The following is a 24,323-nucleotide window of genomic DNA, read 5'->3' on the forward strand; positions in this document are numbered from 1 at the left end:
TTAAAGCCTAGGTTTTGGATTCAGAAAGAGCAGGAAGCAGGGCATGGTCAGGCTTTAAAAAAAAAAAAGATACTGCTTTCACTCAAACTATAAAAACCACAAAGCTTTTGCTATTGATCATAGAACTGCTTTTCAGCATTCAATACAACAGTTCTACATTGTTAGTTGCTATTATTTTGAAGGGGGAGAAATAGTATCGTTCAAGCAGAGCAGGTCTTAACAGACATCTTACTAATAATTCTCTTGCCTCAGGTGAAGGGCTTGGACCAGTGACCTCTAGAGATCCTTTCTAATTTAAATTCTGTGAAATAAATAAGCTTAAGAGTTACACAACAAACAGGTCAGTTGAAAGTCAGGTCACCATATCACACTCAATGATAAAAGAAACTAATGGAACAAGCACAAACAATTTCTAGTCTTGAGGGAAGAATCCTTCAGAAGTCCAGAACTTGCAAGTATAAAACATTTCATATGTGAATGCAGTAAGTTTAAACTGCAGTAAACACTTTTCAGATACCTTTAATAATTTTGCAGAAGTTAGAATCTGCAACATTGGCCCCCATTGATACATACTCTTTTTTCTTTCTTTTATAAAGAGTGCAGGTAAATTTGTACAGCCTGTCTGCACTCCATGGTGAGGAAGAAAGCATCTTCCATTTAGGAATAAAGCTCTGCTATCAGTAACCAAATAACTCAAATTGCAGGCCAGCAGGACCCAAGAGCAGGTATCTCTTTATGTAATCTAAAGCAGGGGTGTTTTGAGTTCTCCAAGTGATGGCACAGAGGCTGTAGGCTGAAGCAGAGGCAGTGATAAGTATGTGCAGATCCTCATAGGCCTTGAGAAAACGGCAGGGATTTAGTGCACAGCTAAGGATCTCTGGTCATAACCTCACAGTCATGAAGAGGGGAAGTGAACTCGGCTGTGAAGGAGCTACATTCCTTTCCTATTAAGTCAGTGTCACTCATTCCTGGGAGACTTTTACAAGGTTGTTAGATTAAATCCCATGGAAAAGAATGAACCTGAACTGCTCCAGACAGGAGCTCTACATTACCCTTAACACAGGCAAAGGTGATGCTGATTTGGGAATAATTCTTCTGACATCTAATCTTTAAGAATGGTAGCATAACAAATGAGACAAGATCTTCTACATACCTTTAAGAAAAAAATATTTATTTATAAAAATACACTGGGATCAGTTTGAGAAGTGTGGCAATAAATACAGTTCAAGGAAGAAAAAAAGCATTTCTACATGGATATATTATGGCACAATAAAAGGTAAATGCACCATCAATCATGAGACTTTTGTTGGCTCAAGACTTTGTACAAGCTCCCTTTTTAGTAAGACAACTATTTCTAAGTTTGGTCAGTGTTGATAATGGAATGAATACACAATCACAAATGCACGCTTATGTCTAATGCAGGACTTACCATTAGCAAACAATACCTTAGAAACATAGCAATGATATTTAAATCACTAATGGGATATCTTAAACTTAATTGGCAAAGACCACATGTAACTTTAAGCATGAAATTCTTTTATCTCCTCTGGAAAACAGAAAAGCTGTAAATATGTAAAATGAAGGCTTAACATGGTATGTAAATACCTATTTATGTAGAGACTGTGAGAATGCATAGCTCCTTATTAAACAACCTGGCTGTACGAGAGCACTCCCCCTTTCACAGTATTCCTTTTACTTCATATGCAGTTATTGTTTATGCTGTAGACTACAACTGTTACAGCACTAAAGGCAACTAGACAGGGAAAGGGCAGAGAAAGGAAAAAGGAATGTATGTAAGGCAGTATTTCTTTAGGTACATTAAGCGTAGTGTGTAGGAAAGACAAGTAACAATTCCACAAGGCTAGTTTCGTTCTTACTGAATAAAATAATGGACTAATACTGAACTTTTGACGCAAAGCTAATAATCAATGCCCTGGTCACTGTACTGGCCATGGTAATCTCTTTGATAGTCATCTTGGTACTCTCCGTGATAGTCATCTGGGTATTCTGCCTGATAATCGCTATCGCTGATTTCTGACCCATTAGTTCCTGTTCCTTGGCTGCCGTTATGAATGACGGGTTCTGTCGGTGCAGCACAGTACTTGGGGTCATACACTTGCCGTCCAAGCCCATACACACTCATTCCCTTCTGTGAAGCTACTTTGTTGGTACCCATTTGTAATGAAATAGTTGAGTTATCCACAGGTTGCAATATGTGCTTCTGATCGTAGATGTCTCTCCTGGTACCTGGTGCCAGCATACCAGCCTAATAAAACAGGATCGTAGAGGTTCATTAAGAAGGTCAAGAGCTGTGATTACTAGATTTATGATTTTAACTAGTATACCTTACTGTAAGTGCTAGAAAGTAGGAAGTGAAGTATAACAAAACAGCACAGCAGCACGCGCTCACTAGTAGCTACCTCACAGAAAAAAGTCCTTGCAGAAAGCTTCAACTTATGTTCCTCTTTGGAAAGAATATACTAAGTACTGTGACTAAGGTGGTGCCTGGAAGCAATTTCTTCTTTGCCTCTCTCTAGTTAGTAACTTGAAATGAAGTTACTGTTTTCTTCTGGTATAACACTGCCAGCCGGAAATTCTAGAAACACCAAGTCATTTTTATGCCTGAAGACATTCAGTACAGAACACACTGGTTAATGATAAGAAATTCAAGTTCTTCAATTACTACATAAAAGCACAGCTGAACTGTACCCACTTGCTGCTGCCTGTTAGACTTTGGTGCTGTGTGCCACTCGCAGATTGTCCTGTGCCACCGGCTCTCCCTGGCTGAGAGCTGCGTCCCTCTGCAAGGGCCACACACCGTCCTGCTTACCTGACTGGCTCCTTTGTTAGTGCCCATCTGTAGGCTAATCGTCGTCTGGTCAAATGGCTTATCAGTTTGCATTTTTGGGTCATAGAGATGTCTTCTAGTTCCATAAGCAGTCATGCCTGCCTGACTGGCACACTTGTTGGTGCCCATCTTTATTGGGGGAAGGAAGAAGTGGACAGAAAAAATGATTTTTATTTGTACATTAAGCATAGTCTAAGGAAACAAACATGGTTGGTAACTGTAAAGTAATTTCAGTGCATACTTTCCTCGTGTAGTTTGACCACTACCCTAACAAATTACCCTTTCTCTTTACTGAGTTTCAAAAGGAAAAATAAAGGCAGCTGTCATCCTAAGGCATTTCAATGACTGGCATGTGCCCAACTGCATTGCAATTGGAATGGATGTATGCCTCAAAATGTAATAAGTAACTTTTACCTTGGGTGGTAGTGATTCCTTTATGCTGCCACAACTTCTCTACCACAGGAATTTTAAGATTTTATTTTGGTTTTTATGACTACTAAGGAAAGTGGAGAGAAAAAAAGTTTCTCCCATACAAGGAGCTTTAGCTACCCAAAAACTCCTGCTTTAAAACCACTTTAAAAGACAGAGATGACGCTGCTAATATTAGCTGTTCATTTCCTCCTTATCACTCTTATAGCAGATTTAAAACAAACAAATTAATCTTCCAGGGAGTCACTTGAACTTATAAAGCCAATCAACCGCTAACAAGAATTAAAACCTCATTCCTCCTTCCATGACAAGAATATATTGTAATTCTGCAGCTGGTTTTGCACAAACAATGTATCAGTTAATCAAAACAAGAAAGTTGTTCTCAAATGTAACAAATTAACTGCAAATCTGAATTTCCTACTTACCTGCAGGCCAATTACACTTTGACCAGCTTTTAGTTTTCCTGCATCAAAACTTCGTGCTTGTTTCTCTGCATATTTGACACCAATATCAATTGTAGTATGAAAACCTTTAGTTTTTGCCTATTTAGGGAGATGGAAAATAGAGTATTCAGCGTTTGAAGTATGCTTTCTATTACTGGAACACTGGCTTTACAGCCCTCACCCTGGGCTCTCAAATGATGCTATAAGCAGGTCTGTCTCTACGACAGACTGCGTGTTTGGGCTGAGAGAAAGTCATATTTCCCCATGCCATTTGAAGATGGCAATCCACCTGGAGTCAGAAGGATATTCTGCAGGGATTAGTGTTCTCCTGTGAGCCTCCCCTGTTTTGTGAATGCACATCACCTCCAGAGCAAGGCCACCTGCAACCAGGAACACTCAGTCTGAACTCCAAGCCTTCCCTGGGGCTGTGGTAGCTCACAGCCCACTGAAGTGCAACCTCTGTGCACCATCTCAGACTCTCAGTACTGTCTGTCCTCTCCTGACAGGCTGTATGCTGTTTTCTGTATTTATATTGGTTGTAAGGGTGCGTCTGGACTGGCATGTGGATTTGTGCCAACTCCAGGGGTACAAATACTTACCAGACCTGCTAGTGCCACTAGAGTGGTCTGTACTTGAGTCATATTTCCATTTTCAAAAAGATCATTTGCTTCAAAAATATCATGTGGCTTCATGCCGTAGACTTGGATAGCTTTGATAAAATTCCCAATGTTCTCCAGCTAAACAGAAACAAAAAAAGCCAGTTTTCTACTCAGTGTTTCAAATCAGGAGCTAAGTAATTTTAAAGCTTTCTGGTGCTGGTTTGTTTGCTTGTTTTACACAAGTTCTTTGCCTTATGCAAACTCAACAAAATAGTTGGCATGGTTAAGTGACTGGTGGGAAGTCTGGGATTATTTTTTGTTAGTTTTAATATTGATTTCAGAAATCAGACTAAGGGGTTGTCCAGCCTAGCATCTCTCCATCAGTGAGTATTATATACTTTGTTAGAGTAGGCTTTGATAAGAAAACTTGTGTCAACTGTGTGTCCCTTCCAAGAGAAATTCTAATCTAAAACCTGCTTCAAATTGTAAAATTTGACACAGCGGCCACGCTATTTGACTTCAGCAACTGATAATTTTGAATAAAATAAAAACAGAACTATGTGCATAGTAAGAAGATTTAACTTGGACTGAAGGCATTATCTTGCTCACCTCCTGGGACAAATAAGCTTTGGGGTTTATTAGCACTATGTGCTGTAGAAATTGGAAAGCAATATGGAATACAAGGAGTAAGGACTGAATCTCATCTTTCCTTCTCAAGTCTTAAGAGGTATTAAAATTTGAAAAAAAAATGAAGATCCTCCACCAGATTTAGAAGTGTTCAATGCCAAGGAAACAAGGAGGCTGACACAGAAGTATTAAGCAAGACTCAGCAAAAGCAAAGGCAGTCAACTCTAGGCAGCAACCCTTCCAAGGCTGTTCTAAATGCATGTTGCATCCTCTCCAGATGCCTTCTCAGGAGGACACTTCATACAGCGATGTCTAGGTACAAGCAAGCTGTTGACCTAACACCTTGCAGCACTGCCTGGATAGAAAACTCATTTGTGATTTAATAAAAAGTAAACAGCTTTCTTTTTTAACTTAGAAAAGGTCTTGCTATAGGACTCTAAGTTCTTCTTCCATCTGACACCTCACCGAACAGCTAAAGCACTGCTGTTAATACTCAGCTGCCACTGATGAGCCACTTCAGCCATAGCTGTTTTCTGTTAAACACTTCATGAGTGCAGTATCCTCAACTGTTGGATATGTATCATATGCAAACCTGGTGCTACTAAGATTTAAGATGTACCATATTCCCAGCAAATTTGTTAATACAGAACAAAAGAATTGTTTGGGGGTTGAAGGGGTTAGAGGTGTAGTTCTGGGTTTGGTTTTTTTTTTGTTTTACCTGGTGCCAATTTAGTTTTGATTGATTAATTTTCTTCACTGATCCTGGCTGCAGTTTATTTATAAGCCTGGAGAGGTGAAAAAGAGGGAAATGCTTAAACAGTAAATCTCATCCTTATACCATCTGTGCAGGCATTATATAATACTTTCACTCATGCTTTATTAGTTGCATTAGTTTCATCAAAATGGTTAATTTTTTGGTTTATACAGAGAGCCTAGCTCAGATCTCAGGTCTAACAAGTCTAATAGACCGTAAGAATTTTTGTGTGCTATTTGATTATGATAGAAATGAGCTTCACCATTAAATTTAGAAACACTTAGAAATCTTTTGCTGAAATATAAAGGAGTTTCAAGTTTTCATTTTTATCACAGTTTCAAAGAAGTCTCCCACCACAAAGTCAGCTATCTTTGACTGTTATTGTTGATGTGTTTTGAAGGGGAACCTTCAGAAAGTCCCTTCTTATTTTCTCAAAAGTAGAAAACTCCTAAAAAGAAGGTTACTTAATAAATGCTTACTCGCATAAGATTATGCCATCTTTTAATCCCAGTTGAAAATTTGCACCAATACTCAGCCCTGTAACCTCTTCTATCCAGTTACGCAGATCTTCTTCTATCTGGGGGTCATATTTCAGGGCAATCTGTAACACAAGCAATTATAAAGTTACTTCAGGAGAGAAATCTCCAACTCTTTCCCCCCTCCCCCCCAAAATCCACTTCAGAGTGTGCTATAGCAGTTATTCAGTAACTTTACTGCTGGATTTTTAAATTGTATTTTATGTATTTTATGCATCAGAGTACAGATGTAAGTACTTCAACTATAATGTCCATGGCTTTACTGAAAGTCTATTTGCAAAAAGCACTTTGAAGCATGTAGCACTCTTTCTAGGGTAAGAACTGCTGGCGCTCGTGAATAGTCTTTTGACAGCTGCAGAGGAATGACTTTTTTTGAAAAAATATTCGATTCAAGTTGAACTTTGGCAGGAAGTAAGAAAGGGAAATAGTGTGTTATGAACACAAGAATTCTGAATTGCTATACCATCAGTACTACTGCTCACATGTAGATTTCTACAGGGGAAATTTTATATAACAGATTTGAAGCTGAAGATTACGGTGGCTTTGGTTTTATAGCTAGTTTATGATTAATGGAGATGACCTAGTAAGTTTTCTCGTGTTGCTACGAGATAACCATTAAGAGTTATCTTGCTAGGGATTCTGGGGATTCTGTCTGTCTTTGTTTAACTTTAACCTTTATTATGTCTGCTATTTCTCTTTTCTTTGACCTTGCTGGAAGACTGATGGAATAAACTGTGATCTCTTATTTTAATTGCAAAGAAAGAAAACTTGCAATAGTCTTTGAAGTAAAAGGCATGAAGCAGAGGCCCAGAGTTGTTAGCAAGGTGATTTAAAAACGTCTCTTCCAGATGTTTAGACTTCACTACTCTGTGTGTCCGTTTATGCTTCAGTCACTAGAAATCAATCCATGTGAAATGAATGCTTAAAACCAGTGAACTTCGACAATGCTGGCTGCCAACAGCGTCCGTGTTCCTCCACTCTGCCCTTTGTTCCCTTCTCCTGAACAAAGCAAAAAGCAGCTCAAACTTCCTTCAGCCTAAACCTGTCACCTTTGCAATACTTTTCAATGTTGGTGAGTTGGACAAAAGGGATTCTATCACTGGAAGCAACACAACTTGTTTTGTTTGCAGAAAAAGTAATCTGAGCACAAGATTGTGTGGGATAAATAACCTCACCAGTGCAGAGGTTGGCAACACTTTCCCAGCTTCATTAGTTGTCCCGCATGGGTCAGTGAGCAAGGTGGGCACGACGGAGCTACCGTGAGAAACCTGACAGGCAAGCACAGAATGTACTTGCAGTGTTTCTAACTCATGGAAAATCAGCTCAGCTACACCAGTTGCTTACAAATTCCTAACAAGAAACTCATGTAAAGCCATTCACATTCAGATCAAAATGTAAATTTCAGACTTTTTACATATAGTCTTAAGACTTCAGCCCAGGAAGGACAGCCATTAGCAGCTATATTTATACTGCAGGAGATTATAATTCCAGCCTATCTGAATTACTTGGAGAGAAGCAATTGCTACATTTTGGCTAGCATTTGTAATCCCTGACTCCAAACTGACCAAGCTAAAAATTACAGTACTCTGTTCTCTATTTTTCTTCTAAGGGGAATGGAAAATTCCTGTATCTCTGGCTTTACTTCAAAAACTTGCCTGAGTAATACTTATTTTCCTTAGACTATTTGTAATAGCAGTGCTATGGTGCCTTAGTTACAGATTAGCATAGTGGACTAACTCATCCCTACATTCAGATCATGATTAAGATGTAAAATTTTATGCATTATTCTGCACAAGATGACAAGGAAAATTACTTTTTTTTTTTTAATCACACCTTTTGCATATTAGATAGCTAAGATGAGAAGCAGACTAGAAAAGCTAACTGAAGTTCACAGTTTCATAGAGGACATCGCTGTTGTTTTTTCTCTTTTCAGTCAGTAAATATGGAAGCCAATAAGAGTAAGAACCCTAAAGACTTCTGCAAGTGTGGCTATTTTAATCTTTCTTGGCAAGCATATAAAAGAAAAGGAAAAATTTTCCTCATTTAATACTAAGTGCATTCCATATGTGAGATTACAACTAAACTGAATATTAAATTGCTGCCCCCATTGCTTGGGGAACTTAGAAGTAATCAGATGGAATTTTATCACTTCGGAAAAGTATTTACTTTATGTTGGAGTACTTTACCATGTGTTCAAATCTTGAGTTTTTCAAGAGGCTTTAAATTGTCTTGGGGTATCACTACAGTGGTTATCTAGAGATAGGAAGTAAAAATTGCTTATACATGGGAGGAGACTTGTCTTATTGCCACTAAAAGCATTATTATTAAATCTGCTAGTTTTCAGAATTGTCTTCACCTACTGTATAGTTTGACTTAAACATGGTAACATTTTTGTTCTATGTTTTCAGCTGGTGGGAAACTAGGTTACAAAAAGTAAAAATGGGTGCTAGTTTCTTTGCAAATTATACTCAATCCTCCTGAAAAGCTAGGGATGTGAAAATTTTAGAATCAGGTTTCAAACGTGTGAGAAGAAGGGGTTAAAAACAGGAAGAGTGACAGGTCAGGTACTACCAGAAGCAAGGCATTATGCTTGCTCTGAATTCTTAGCTCTTCTACTCCCAATGGCACAACTAGAAGTTATGTAACACTAAGTTAGTGAATATTTCATATTTTCCACATGTGTATATCAGAGTTGTTCCAGTTTTCCTTTGATTGCTATCTACGGGGTGGAGCTGGAAGCTTGGATATAAATGTAAAAAATTATGTCTTTTTCCACTACTACTTATCAATGTGCCAACATTTGATCCTTTATAAATACTGACCTTTCATGGAAGAGACTTAAGTCTTAGAAGTCTACAGCAAAAGAAAACATTGTCTACTGAAGATGAAAGCAGTAGCTAAGCAGCTTCATTCAAAGTACCATCAGTGCCATGAAAAAACCCTACAGTTTCAGAATACTGTAGAAATTACTCAACTGTAGCAACAGATACAAAGATTTTACAGAAGTTTAAAATAAGATAGCAGGAAGCCAACTACTAATTTCTTTACTTTCTTCTGACAAATGCTGAAAGATATATGAAGTTGTAAATGCTACTCTTTCTGTTGATGTTTCAGAGATACATATTAAATAGTTAGAAATATCTTTGAAAGGAAACTAATGTTTATACGAGTGGTCAAAATTATAGGTGATTCAAGGTTGTGGAAGGAAAAGCCTAGGTGTTACTTGCCTATTACAAACTGATATACATACATTTATGCCAATGTATGCCTCAGGCTAGAATCCTTGGGTTAAATTTGATTCCTCTGGCAAATTCACATCTGATTCTCACACCTAGTTCTGTTCAGGTAGGACTTTCCTGTTTGGGACCTCTTACAGTGTAAAAACCCTCCCTCCCTCTGTAGTACAAGAACAGCAATCATCACTGTTTTTATCAAGCATAAGAATTCCTGGAGACAAGTAAAGTTATGTTGGCCAATTTTAATGATCTGTCTGTATCCCTTGAAGTTACTCAGTGTGCCTGTAGCATGTTAAGTTTGAGTGATGATGTTAAACAGTATTTCACACCATAACTGATAGCATATGGACTTTCAGTTGTCCTTTTATACTAATCTTTTCCAAATTACACAGTACACACTGTACACTAAGGGCTACATGTGTGCCAAATCTCCAGTTTAAGAGTTCAGCTGTCCATATTGCTGCTACTCTGAGAAAATAGCGTAACAGTATCTCAAGAAAGAGTTTAAGCACACTGCACTGCTTTTTACACTGGGAGTAACAAACAGAAAACTTAGTAAGTTAAAAAGCAGGTAAAAAAGATAAAACTTTCAAGGTTGCACATCGTGTCATATCAGCTTGCACTTCTTAGTTCTGATGAAATTTTTGGCTAAAGCTTTAGGCTTTCTCCTCCCAGCAGGGGTCAAAAGTTTAAAGTGCAGCATGCTAAATTTAAAGTATTAGTAGGCATTTGAATAAAACTGCTCTCTAGTCATGAGTTTTAACAATAAAAGCATGTGCTTGTCAAAGTGCATCAACAACTCTATCATGGGAACTGTGTTTGTCAACAAAACCTAAGATTTATATACCTATAAAAGTGTAGCAAAGTAGGTTGTATGCTGTAGTTTTCCAAGGTAAATAAGGTACAAGGCCATGTACAGCAAGAGAAATGACCAGGACTACTCCAAGATAGCATAGGAAGAGGTTACATATATACTTTTTCACCAAAGTGAACAGAAAAATAGATCAAGTTCTAAGTTTTGGATGTTAACATTCTTCACCGGGAGAAATTTGGTATGGCCCATATTCTTGTTTAAAGTGACACAAAATTACTAACTTTTAAATTAAAAAAAAAAGTGGAGAAAGGGTACTGAATTTCTAATAAGTAGAGGAGCATATTCATCTTGTACTGAATTTAATCCATGTTTAGCCAGGGGTTTTAATATTACACATTTAGATCATAAACTACTGAAAGCAAATAAAGATAATAAATGGAAAACTCCAGGTTTTAAGACCTAAAGTTGTACAGTTTTAACTTTAAACAGCAATTTGGTCCTATATCAACTTTTCAGTGTTTCTTAGTTTGGAACTATCTGAGTGAAACTGAATTGCTGTGGTTTTAGTGCTGAGTACAAACATCCTTTGCACTGAAATAAATAGTACCCTGAGCAGTGATTTGTCCTGCTGAGGCCAAAGATACCAATGCTGAAACTTCTTTATTGTTTGCCTGGCTCTAGTTTGTGATGAGATCTTTTTGCTCCCCCTTTTAAGGCTTTATGATAGTATGGGGAAAGAAGAAAGCATAATTCTCTCCTGATATCAAGGCAGAAGCTCGTGGAAGTCCTTACTGCTCAGAAGTGGGAGTTAGGCAGACCACAGCTAGTCCCAAATTATTCTCCAAAATTCCTGTTCCTCATCTGCTGTTCCAGAACACAGTTCTGAATCTCATATCTAAAATTTACATGGCAAAACACCAGGGACAAGAAAAATGTTAGGAAATTACTAGCTATGGGAATGACCAAGAAAAAGTCACAGAACAGTATGTTCTGCTGGATTTTCTAATTTTTTTAATTATACAACCAAGTTAAAACTTTCTGGTTAAAATTCTGTGGTGTAAATAGGTTACTGTACATATCTAATCTTCAGCTGCAGAGGTGACAGAGTGGCAATGACACAATCTCTCGGTATTTAATCATAGAGTAAATAATTAGCATACCCTCTCAGTTGAGACAGAGAACCTAGGACAGTGGGAAAATACAAGGGTTTGATTTTTACTCAAAGTGGGTAAGAAGAGGGAGTGACAGGGTACCAAGACGATTGTCAAGTGAAGCTTCTTGCCACGTGAGCTACCAAGCCAATGACCTTTCACCTAAGGACAAATTAAAATCCCGTTAATTTCATGTATGTTGACCTGGACTGCGTGCAAATGTCAGAGGAGGTATATTTGTCCACAAGAAACCCAAGGTAAAGGGAATGTAAAAATCCAGATGAAAACGGAAAGCCACCGTTCAGTATTTGAACATGCATTTTTTTCTGTCATTATGGACTCTTGTACAAAAAGGCAGAGTACACTCTGTTAACATTAATATTGAAAGATCTCACTATATCCCACGTGCTGCTTAGCACAAAAAATTTTACAGCTGTATCCCTTTTGCTTAATATTCAACAATATTTTTTTGTTACGTGTAGCATAACTGATACCTTGCCAACATCTCACTGTTTTCTCTGTAAATCAAAATTTAGGCTACAATCCTTAAAGAAGGGATGGATGAGCATCCATCCAAAATTCCTGGCATTCTTCCCATAGGCACCAGTTTAAACTCTGTGAAGTAAGAACAAGCCATGCCTCAAAGTTTCCAAGTCATCTTACAAGTACAGATACCTGCAGCTGTGCAAGGTGTTTGTTGCCACATCAGCTGGCTGGAAGAACTAAGTGTTCTACTTCCTGGCTGTCCAGTAAGACTTTGTGACAGCTTGCAAACTATTCAAGAAGCAAATGCTACCATCTCTTCTCCCAGAGTGCACTAACAACTTGGACATACATCTGCCCTTGGACAGAATGCCGGTTCCCTCTCGTTCTTGGCAGCTGCGCTACTGTAACGCCTTCACCCATTCAAGTCTGTTCCCCATTTTCCTTGCACTTCTTATTCTTATCATGTCTTGTCATAGCCAAAGTCTTCTGGCTTGTAAGTCAAATTCTCCTTAGTCATCAGCTTCCACTGTCAACTGTAGCATCTTCCGGTTATGCCACCATACATTATACTTCTTGGTATCGAGTTCTTTTGCACTATTTATTTAGTCTGTATATTGCTGAACTACTTTAATTTCTTCACAGAACACAGATGCAGTAGTAGTCACTACCTACTATTTTAAATCATTGTTGTTTTCATTAAAAAAACCACTGGGATACAAAATTTCTTCTCAGCTAAAATCTAACCTGATGCACAAAAGCCTTGTTATTCCCTGATGGGAACTGAATTCTCCTTGCTTTGAAACGTGCCCCTAGTATGACTGATATGACACAGCAAATCTGGGCAGGCTCTGACATCACTCGCAGTGATGTCTTCTGAAAGAACATGCTGAGTGCTGCATGGAAAATACTGGTAGTCTGCCATACTGACAGACAACAGTGATGCCTAGTTAATCTTGTTCTTAGGGGGAAGAAAAAAAATTCTTACAGAACAATCTGGTGCATAAACAGAAAAAAAATTCCAAAGCATCTGAAAACAATTTAGTTTTTCTAGTAGTAACCCAGGGAGCGTCTCCTGAGACAACTACTGTAACTCTGGTGGAACAGTAGTTCTCAAAGCCTAGGCAGAGCCTGCAAACAGAAACAGTACCATCAATGATCATTTGATCTTTCTCAGAATACTTTTCTAATCTATTGCCACTGCAGAAATTCAGGAAATTATATATTCTTTCAAGTTTACTTATTTTTCTCCCCAATAGAATGGTTTTTAAAATTTGTAATTTCACAAGCAAACTGTATGGTGACTCTGTAGCCCTTCCCCAAGGCCCAACTGTGTTGACAAGTTCAACAAATTCACCTTCCAAATAGGACCACAAAATCTGATTATTTCAGTCTGAGTCTCTCCATACCTTTTTTCTTCTCTTCTAACCATCTTCACTTACCAAAACCAGAGGAATTAAGTTTTACTGCAGCAAGCAGCTAATTGGTAACTCAAACACACCTCTCAAAACAGTTGGCTAAAGAAAGCTGATGTCTGCCGCTGCAAGTGTTGCTAAAAAAGTTCCTCAAAATGCACATTCTTTCTTCCTCTCCAGCAAAGACAGAGTCCATGTTGCATTTTCTCAGCACTTTTCCCAAAGGTAAACCTCAAGACTCTGCTCTTGTTGCTCCTCTTTTGCCCCCACACAGTAAGCTCAGACACTTGACTGCTCGCTGCCAGATGTGATCCCAGGCACAGGCTCGACTGGAAAATGAACCAGATGACATGGTAGGTCCTGAGGTAACAGGCATTTCCCAGTTAATAATGCTCAGTGTTTCCCACTGACTGCACTGATACTACTTGGCTGCCTGTCAGCCAGTGCCAGTTTAATTCTGTGAACTCACATTAGCTGAACAGGCTGAGAGGTGCCTGGGATAAGTATTCATAAAGAAAACACAGATTTCTCTCATTCTTACCACCACTTCATCCTTGCACATAATGATTCAATCTGGCTTTTTTTTTTGTAATTTAGGCGAAAGATGTGATTTCTTGAGAATTTCCTTAGCTGCTTCTAGATAGCAAGGTCTGCCTAAATTTATATTTCATAAAGGTAGTAGATAAAAGTCTTTCAATTCACAAATAGCACATTTTTCTGGTTAAGGTAATTTTCCCCATAGCCAGTTTTCTTAGCAGAAGCACAAGAAACAGAGATTTTATAACCTAAGCTTTAGAAGACCTTGTCTACCAGCTGCTTCAGCTATTGTTTTGCTTTACTGCTAGCAAAAATATTGGAAGAATGAACTTGGCACAAAAAATAATAACCTGCTGCTCCTGGCCTTCCACCTCACCCTCTCCCTTCCCATGTATATCTCTGACCAGTTAAAGTTCAGTAAGTGATGCACAAGGTTGATTATAAACCAGAAAACATCCAAAAATATTTTGGTATGGCCACCCAGACAAGCTGTGCTTTAACCACATAGAAAGTGTTATAATGATATTTTAAAAAATAGGTGATGACCATAAACACGTTAGAAAATGTTTACTAAATTTTCTAGTAATATTCATCTTTAAAGACCTACCATGGAAATGCAGAAGTTTACTGAAGAAAGTCTAAGAAAAGTAAGACAGAGTGACTAAATTTATGATTAGACGAACTTGTAGCTCAGCTTTTTATTTAACGAAAATGTAGTTTTAGTAATGTGCAAATCAAGCCATAAGCCTGCTATGCTGAAATTTATGAGTACAGCAGAAAGTACTACTGTGAAAGAAGGAAAGACAGTCAAACTCCTACGCACGGGGTTATGATTCAACACCCTGTAAGAACTTCCAAATCAACATTTTTCAGCAATTAAGCATGAGCAGAAAGAACAGCTGGCACTGCTGGGGGTGGGTAGGGCATCCAAAACTCAGGCAAGTTGTGGTCTCATTATGCTGCACACCTGAATTGACAGTAGGTGCGAAATACCCAAGCAGCAGAAGGTGTGGGCAATGCTGTGCTGTAAATGACTGCCAGAGATCTCAAGCCTCAATTATTAAGGTTCCCTTATTCTTCCATACAACAAAATGCTCAGTACCAGTACTTTACCTCTGATATTTAATCTCACAGTGTTGGGGGTTTTTTTATTAAAACCTCCTAGACTCTTTCAAGTAGAAGTAGCTTTCCACACCACAAACATTCTCATATCATCATTTATTAATGATAAAGGTTGCTGTTAAGATAGATCATAATAAAAAGGCATTAGTCTTTATTTTCTTAGTAAGTTACTTGTAGTTTTTACTCGTATGAGGCATGATTAATACAGCGAAGTCAGCAAGGTAAGGGAACAGCTTCTTGCAAAATAAAGAGAAGAACATTTAGTCTTAGAACACTAGATAAGTGCCTGAACTACATATGCCTCGTTGACTTAACACTTTATTGACTTTCAGATACAATACACAGCAGAACTTCAAATTGATCCCCCACAGGGTTATGAAGTTAACCAAAGCAGTGGCAGCTCAGGCTGGTCAGGCAGTGGGAATCTCAACAGGAGCTGCAGGGCAGGTCCTGCTCCAACACATCCTTCTGCTTGGTGAGTACTGGCCTGAGCTCGGACTCACGTTAAGCATGGGTAGAACACAGAAGGAAAATGTTCTGGGTCCATATTAGCAGAGAGGTAGGAGTTGCCTTTCACCATCAACATTTAAATATAATCAAATCCCTTCCCAAATGCACGTGTATATTATGTCTTATCTTTTTATGTGAAGGCTTCTAGTATTTAGTCAACTGATCAGGGACAATAGAAAAATATTTTTCAATTAAATTAGTGTTCCTGATTTTGCTTGAATAAGATAATGCTTTCTGTCTATAAATAAGAGGGTGTAGCAGTGGAAATATCAACAGGAAAGCACTATAACAGGAGAACTTTCTTAGGAGGAAAGCAAAGTAAGGTTTTTTCAGTAGTAATGTCCAGTTTTATCATGGCAAGAGCCATGGCACAAATATGCAAAGCAGGGCAGCAAGATTTCTTTAGAATTCATCTATAATTCAGCCAGCTAGGATTTGCAGTAGAAAAGATTCCACCTTCATGCAAGCATTTCAGAACAGCAAGGAAGTGCAGAAATATTTAGTTTTTGCCCAAATCTAGGAAAATACTCGTTGTTCAGGTTCTGCAGGGTGTATGCACAAGCCACATACAGTTTCACTTCACTATACCTCTTAAGGATTACTCTGTAATCAAAAGGTTGTCTGCCTAAATAAAATCCTCACAAAAAATCACATGTTGACCCCAGAAGACAGGGTCAAGTCTTGGAAGGGAAGCAGCAAAGGTACTGAATGGTCAAAGTCTGGTTTCCAGGAGCGAGCGAGTATCAGTGACCGGAGCAAGTTCAGCCTCCCAAGGCTTAAAGCATGCTTGGCCCTGCTGCTGGGACCAGGCACGGCATTTGGTGAGAGTCCAAACAGGGCACTAGACCGTGGCTGTGACAACAGCACTTCATGCCTCACTGTAATGGCCTTCTCTCACTGCCAGCTCCTCCAGTGTGACCAACACCTTCAAGTCTTTGTAATTTATACATCCATAAGAGCATCCACTTTGGGTAAGAGCTGGTTTTATATAAGCAACAAGAAGTTTAATTATGTCTCCCTCCAGATATCTACTAAACTCTGCACTGCCTCAAGGAAGAGGAGAAAGGAAAAAAAAGAAAAAAAAAGAGAGAGAAAAAAATATTTATTGCGGGTTTTTTGTTTTGTTAGGTTTTTTAACAGAAAAAATGCCCAAACATAGAACCACCCACCTGAAGAAAGTCAAAACTGTTTTTGAGAAAAACACTGTAATTCGACCCCACTAAATAGAAACACCAACATAAGTTACTACGAGGCATTACTGCAAAACCAAAAGTATTTACTCAAAAGAGAGCGTTTGCTGCTGACTATAGCTACACAAGTTAACAGTTGTTTAGAATCAGATACTTACAAAAAGCATTTTTAACCAAAAGAGTCCCTCTTAAAGAAAAGAAAAAGGATTTTCACATGATCTCACTTAGAAAAAATCTGTTTCAAATTGCCCTACGTGTCCTGGCCTCAAGCCCGTTTTTACTGAAGGCCTTTCCTGTACAGTTCCATAGGGGATGGGAATCTCTACAAAGTTTGCCTTAAAAGGATGTGTCAGATGCCCAGTCTATACGGTGTTATGCAGCTACAGAAGCTAATAATTCTGAGTACAAAGAAGTTTCTATATCTTTCATTTTCCAAGGCAAATTATAAATTATTTGGAGACAAGAAAAATCCTCCAAATTATTGTTCTGTCAAAAAAAGACAAGGTGAGACAAAAATCAATGATGTGCTGTTGTCCCAAAAAAATACATCCATCCAATTATCTTTTAAGAGTATTGACTCAGCAACAGGACTATAATAGTATTTTTCTCTAAATTTTAAACTAAATCAAATTCTAAAACCACACAAAGAGTACATTCATTTGTAAATTTTAAACAAGTAAGCACTACTGTAATGCAAATCACTTTTTATTTTCTGAGACTGCTAATCCTATTTAATTGTCATGACTGTCACACTCTATTTGCTCTCTTCAGAAGTGTTCTAACCATAAGGAGGTATGAGCTTGCAAGAAAAGGATGCAAGACTTGATATTTATACCCTTAAAAATTAACCTCAGCAAGTTTTATGATTTTGTGTCACCGGTATAAATTTTATTAATCTACTGCAAAAAAGGTCACTATAATACACTAATACACTAGAACATATTTGAAGCACTTTCTGTGCATGTATTATATTTGAAAGTGCAGAACTAAAGCTAAACATAACCAAAGTTTTTGGCAAACAGCCTTACTCTTTATTTACTTAGGCCCTGTGCTTTGCTGGTGGCAGCACTAGCACTTTCTATCTGTGCTGTCCTTGTACATCCACAGGAGCAGACCGGTCTAGTGCTCCACCTCTGCTCTGATGTTCATGAAGCAGCAGTAGCTAATCCCAGCTAGCCCATACCATTCATCTCCTTCCTCCTAGAAAAAAGGGTGTAAGCTGAGAGACAGACCTGGCAATTACATCCCTCACTCAGGGCTTTTCACGGGGCAGCAACACATGCCTGGCAGGTCAAGCACGGCTGTGCACTGCTCCAAGTGATGGTTCTGAGACACATGAGGCCTCCAAAAGACAACTGCCAGCTTTGTGATGATGTGTCAAAATCTACTGGGGATTTAAACCATTGGGCAAAAGAAACTAACTCCTGTGTCAGTGGTTTACAGCAACAACCGCCAGATGTCACTGGGACAGCCACTTTCACAGGTCTGTTTGATCTCACCTACTCAGGGGCTACTGACCAGTGACACCGAGTACAGGATGTCTGCCTTGTGGGGTTGTGCAAGGGCTCTCCAAGGCAAGTCTCCATGTTTGTGGACTTGGGCAAGTGCACAGGACAGGCAGTGTTTGGCTACAAACATGAGGCTTTAAACAAGTGGCATGAGTGCTAATATCAAGCTGCTGGCAAGAGAAGTGTTTCCATGAAAAATTACTTGCTTCTGCTTATTGTCAAAAGAGATGTATCATTGCTATGACCTGGCAACCCAACGCTCCATCACCATCAGTCTGTAACTGTTCGTGGGGCTACTTACTACTGCTGTAGCATTAATACTTCTACTGAAGTAGCCACAGAACTGGAAACCTGTACCTGATCATACCTAAGAGAGCAGACCTGTCCTGGGATGGTAACAGCGAAAGAGGAAAATTGATTAGACACATCAAGATAGAGCACATACACTGAGATAGACAGTAAAGGATGAGGGTAAGTGGAAATACTGCAGTTAAGATTCTCTCCTGCTGGAATACCTTCCTCCTTTAACAACAACAACAACAAAATCTAACCAAAACATACAGCTATTGATTAGCTATATGTTAATTTGCATTAATACCACTGCATTAGGTTCAACTCATGTTTCAGCAATTTCAAAAGTGCAAGAGGCTTCTGCCCAGAAAAGGAACACTCCATGGTCTGGAAGTGGAGGGTAGCATGCAGCAGGACTGTTTTCTAGTACTTGTTGTTGAACCCAAGTTACTGAAATTTAATACTGTCAGTCAGGGTAAAACTAAGTATCAGAAAGAAGTAACCAGCAGGGATATTTTAAATAAGTTGAAGAATTCTCACAAATTGGTTACTGATACATTAAAAAATGCATCTTAAGACTAACTGACAAAATACAAGTTGTCATTGTTTATATCCCTAATGTGTTGTTAAGTGATACATGTAGTTATTGTGCCAAACATTGATTGACTGTAAGTTTAGCTATGGAATTATTCCACTGTCATATTTATGTTTTGTAGACAGTTTTGCTGTTGAATTAATTATCAAAACTGCACCATTAAGTACTTTTCTGGTGTCAAATGCATTCTATGCATCTAGTTGACAGTTTCTTGACTAAAACTATAGCAGAAGTTTTCACTCAGCATCTCATTCATCTCTGTGTATCACAATTATAAAGGAGGACTGGGAACAGCCATTAAAAACCAGGATGCTTGAAGATTAACACATTCAGATTTCTGGAAGTTGACAAATATAAAAGATAAAGTTATGAACTACAGATCTGTTACCAAAGCCTGCATCCAGCTAGAAAAAAATTTCACAGTTCTTTGGAAAAAATACAGGACTTGGACACAAAGAGGAAAGTTTTAATGCTTTCCACAGTGAAACTGATGCTTACCTAGGAAGTGTTAACTTCAAGAGCTATGATCAACTATCAGAAACCATGAATTAATTGGATGATAAGTTTAATGTTTTCTCTTACAAATTCTTCTGCCATTTCCTCTAGAATTCCCTCTTGAGTATGAATTTCTATTATATTTCTGACACTACCAAAATATTAATTTTTTAATTTATTCCCTATGCAACATGAAGAGATTTGCATAATGCAAATGGTCATGCAGGCTGATTATATTTTATATTAAACACCTGAATTTAATTCAAAACTTGTAAATAAAAGATATTACTTCTTTAAAAGTCACAAAGATACCTATGCACAAGAGAATGGGAGTGCAGAGATCTTATACTGTCAGCTATGATGACAGAGGATCTTCTCCTCTGCTCTCAAAGCCTATGTTTTCACTGCCTTTATCAAATACAGTCTCAATTTTTATTATATCATTTCAGAAAACATGAATAGAAATGCACTTTATCAGCAGCAAACATTCTTACCTAAGAGTAATAAAATTCAGTGAGCAAATCTAAAGGTTTGTGAATAACCTGGAAGAAGTATGGAAGGGTAAAACAAGGTATGAACAATTGCATTTTGAGATGGAAAAGGATATTATTTTGAAATGAGGGGTAAGAAAGAGGAAGGAGAGGGCCTAACAGTTCGACTATAGGCAGCCAAAACTTACCTCATTATTAAATCACGAATTAAAAAATCTGAAAGTTAATGATTCAAATCTGGTTCCCAGATAAAAACATTTATAAAGGAAAGTAATTTCTGGACAAAGCAATTAAATCTGTTTATTTGGTCTGTAGCAAGTAAAATACTGGAGAAGAATTTTCTCCTCAGCAGTTTCAAGAGGAACACAATATTCATAAGTAGGACTGGTTAGCATTATTCACCACAGACACTTCAATTCTTTTTCATTAATCTGTATTTGCCCTTGAGAAGGAAAGCAGGAAGTACTACTGCCCTCCTGCACACTTGCAAAATAGGGAGATATTTTGTTTACAGGCTTCATTTGTCTAAGAGCCTTCTGTTTAAAAAGTTTGTTTCCCTTCCTCTTCCATCTTGCTCGTGCTTGACCTTTCAAGGTGGCAGCTGCAGGGACAGGATGACTCACCTCAGTTAGTCTGCTGCCTTTAAAAAATTTGGAAAAATGGTACTGACCAGTGACAGCTTCCTGACACGGGGGTGGCTTGGAAGGAAGGTCAGGGACATGGAATAATCAAATGCTATGCAAAATTTAACTCTCCATACAAACCATACTTCTGCCTGTCCTTACTTTCTTATGAGGATGAAACTGGCACTGTATCAAACATAAGCGGAAGGAGAAGATAAATGCCTGCCCAATACAAATAACATTTCCATGGGAAAGGTGGAGTCACTAGGAAGCAACTGAATGAACTGGAACCTCTCCTTCTCCTGCCCAATGTTCCTGTTTGCTCCACACCTTATGCAGCAAGACAACAGAGCACAAATCAGACACAAACTAGTTTGTAGCTTTACCTAATTGCACCCTCATCTCATGCCATGTTAAACTCATGTACTGCAGAAACTCTCCCATTGCTCAAGAAGAAAATTATTTCTTGCCTGCAGAAGAAACCGTCCATTTCAATCAGCTTACAGGGCTCCTCACTGAATATTTGTTTTGGATCAAATATCTTCTGTGATCTCAAGTAAACAGGGAATCAGCTTCAAAGGGATTACACTAGTTTGACTACCTACACACTTCTCATGCAGACAAGTTTCCTTACAGCTGGGAACCAGTACACAAATTCCATGCTTTCTTTGTAGGAATGAGGAAAACAGATCCATAACAGAGACCAGACACCAAATTGGTGTGAACTAAGGTAAGGAGCAAAACAAGAGAAGGGTAGAGCCTCAAAAGGACAAACAAAAAAAAAAAAAAAAAGGGAAAAAAAAGCCCTAAACGCCAAAGTAAAAAAAAAATATTTTAAGCTTAGAGATGGAATCTTGAATTTATCAATTAAATAAAATTCTTAAAAGCATTTTGATATGTTGTATTCATCTATTCAAATACCATAGTAAACAAAAGGTCTCTCTGAACACTAATACAATGTCAAATAAGAAAATAAAGAATAAAAACCAAAACCAAGTGATTTTTTTTATCTAGTACAGCTGGACCCTCAGGCAGCATAGCTATGAACATGCCTGTTTTCTGCAGAAAAACACTGTTTGGGGATTAGCAGTGAAAATTTCAAACAATGGTATCTAATATTAACTGTTATTCAAGTCGGGAGGTACTACAGCTACTTACAAACACTACCCCAACACCACAATAAAAAACCCACAGCACAATATCTTGCACAAAGGCCAGTGTTTTAGAAAGCATGATTATGATCAGTAGCAAAGACCGATGCCCCAAACGTGGGAAACTAGATGTTACTCTTCAAATCTTCATGAGATAAAAGGATCTGGAAAAAGGACTTTCTGATCTTTAGAGAGACATTATTTACTGATACTCTAGATTTATACAGAGAAACATATAATCATAGACACATGAAAGGCACTAAACTGGAAGTACCCAATATACCTGTATATAACATAATTGCTTTGAAATTCAATCTCTTACGATAAGAACAACATTCTAAAAGTTCAAACCTACACCTTTTCTGGAGTTGTTGTTGTTCATTGCAGTTTTTTTGTTTGCTTGTTATTTTGAAAGGAGACGAGTTCATTCATCTTTGGCACACTTGAATTACTTTCTATGGCACTGCTGCACTGACATTTCCAAGGACTGCAGCAGAAGCCTGCAAACAAGTAAACTGAAGCTGCCCCAGAACATCCATCCTTCTGTAATAAGGGCATTGAAGAAAGCAGAGAAGGCGAATGAAACAACACTCAGCAGGATGAAGCAGAAGGCCCTTTGCATAAAGCCATGAAATACATCAGTTTCCAACCCTCTTAATGCACGGGCTTGGAACAGTTCCTCTCAGGAGGCCCTAAGGAAGCTGATGACAATAAGAAACTGAAAGAAAGAACAAAGACCTTCTTCCCATCTTGTCCCCATTAAGGGTTCACCATTAAGGCTACATGAGTCTGTCAATATTTTTTAAAGTAGAAGAGCATCTACTTTCTTCCTAATTCACATGCAGTAATATGCAACATATGTTTCAGCCTTTTTTTAGGTTTGTTTTTTTTTTTTAGTGTAACGGTGTAGATAAATCACTAAGTTACATGCTGGAAGCAACTGCTCTGGAAGACATTTGGTTACATGATGTCACCAAACTTTGCAAGCAGAACCCACAACCATCCTGAGCAAGCCAGTAGAGAAAAAAAAAGACAAAACTTTATTTTGTAAAGCATAAATTATAATGTTTAAAGTTAACTACTTTTCTTCCTCCTCTCCCTTCTACTCAGCTACAAGTAAAACAGGATTTGGGGGTTTGCTGAAGCCTGAAACCAGCTGCGTGTGAAACAACTGGTTATTAAATACCACGTTTAGAATTTAAGCCTGTGAATAAAGACACTGAGCACCAACTTATCCCCGCTTGTTTAGCGGTGTCATTTTTATTGAAAAAGTTTTTCCTCTTATCAGCTAATCGTTCGCTGCAAGGTAACAGTCAATGTAACAGGACAACATCAGGCACCTTTTGTTCCACTATGAGAAAAACCTCGGCAAAGCCGCGCTCAACCCCGGGGCCCGGCTGCTGTCAGCGCTGGCTTTTGTGCCCGTTCTAAACCACAGTGCCCGTCGCCGCGGCGGCCGCCGGGGCTCTCGGTGCCTCCGGGGCTCTCGGTGCCTCCCGGGCTCCCAGCGGGGCGCGGGGCTGCGGGACGCCGGGAGCCGGTCCCGCTCCGCGCTCCTTTGTGCGCCCCCGCGGGGCGGGGCGGGCGGGCGGACAATGCGCGTCTGTGCGGGGCCCGCGCCGATTGGCCGCGCCCGCCCGTGCCCGTGATGTCCCATGATGTCATGCGGGAGGAATGCGGGGGGCGGGAGGGCCGCGCATCGCCCCGCTCGGGGCACCGACTGCACCCCGCCCAGCCCAGCCCGGCCCGGCCCCGCCGGGCACCGCTGCCCCCCCGCTCCGCTCCGCCGGCCCCCGCACGGCCCCGGAACGGCTGCGCGCCCCAGCGCCGCGCCCCGCGCGGTCCCGGCGGGAGGACAAGGGACGAGCGGGATGCCCCGTTCCGGGGCTGCCGGCACGGGCAGGTGCAGCCCCGGCGGCGGCACGAAACGCGGGTCCACACGCGGGTCCACCCGGCGCTGACAGCTCTGCAGCCTCCGCCGCGGCGGCGAGTTTCGGAGCGGGGCCGCGGAGGGCAGCGCTGTCCCGGGCCAGCGGCGGGAGCATCCCTGCGCGGGAGCCGCCACCGGCCGGGCGGGACCCCCGCCGGCAGCCGGAGGTGGCGAAGCCCCGCGTCCCGTCGCCCCGCGCCTCGTCCCGTCCCGTCCCGCCGCACCGTCCCGGCGCAGACAAAGCCCGGCGAGCCCCGCGCCGCCGCCCCCCGTACCTTGTTCTTGACCTCAGCGGAGAGCCCGTAGGAGGGCCCCTTGTTGAAGTGGGTCATGTCGGCGGTCTGCCGCGGTCTGGGGGCGCTGGTCGCGGGCGCTGGCGGCTCGGGGCTGATGCGAGAGTCCGCCCGCGGCCGCGGAAAGTTCTAGTCCCTCCCCCCCGGCCCGGCCCCGCGGCCGCCGGAGCTGCCGCGCGCCAATCGCGGCCCTGGGCCGGGGCAGCCCCCCCGGGCCGCCGGGGAGGGGGCGCGGGCCGCGGGGAGGGGACC

At 40.1% G+C, this 24,323-nt stretch overlaps 1 protein-coding gene across 1 annotated transcript; it reads right to left on the reverse strand.

The window, feature by feature from the left end:
- Window positions 1–1,150: 1,150 nt before the first annotated feature.
- CNN3 (calponin 3) lies at window positions 1,151–24,206 on the reverse strand. The gene is made up of 7 exons (XM_027694355.1): window positions 24,054–24,206; window positions 6,180–6,301; window positions 5,665–5,731; window positions 4,320–4,457; window positions 3,703–3,819; window positions 2,831–2,977; window positions 1,151–2,266 (listed from the first exon to the last, which is right to left on the reverse strand). The coding sequence occupies exons 1-7, from the start codon at window positions 24,108–24,110 to the stop codon at window positions 1,919–1,921; spliced, it is 996 nt and encodes a 331-aa protein (XP_027550156.1). The 5' UTR covers window positions 24,111–24,206; the 3' UTR covers window positions 1,151–1,918.
- Window positions 24,207–24,323: the final 117 nt, after the last annotated feature.

This window comes from Neopelma chrysocephalum, unplaced genomic scaffold (assembly GCF_003984885.1).
Source record: "Neopelma chrysocephalum unplaced genomic scaffold, ASM398488v2 Primary Assembly neopelma1_97, whole genome shotgun sequence".
Classification (NCBI taxonomy): Eukaryota; Metazoa; Chordata; class Aves; order Passeriformes; family Pipridae; genus Neopelma; species Neopelma chrysocephalum.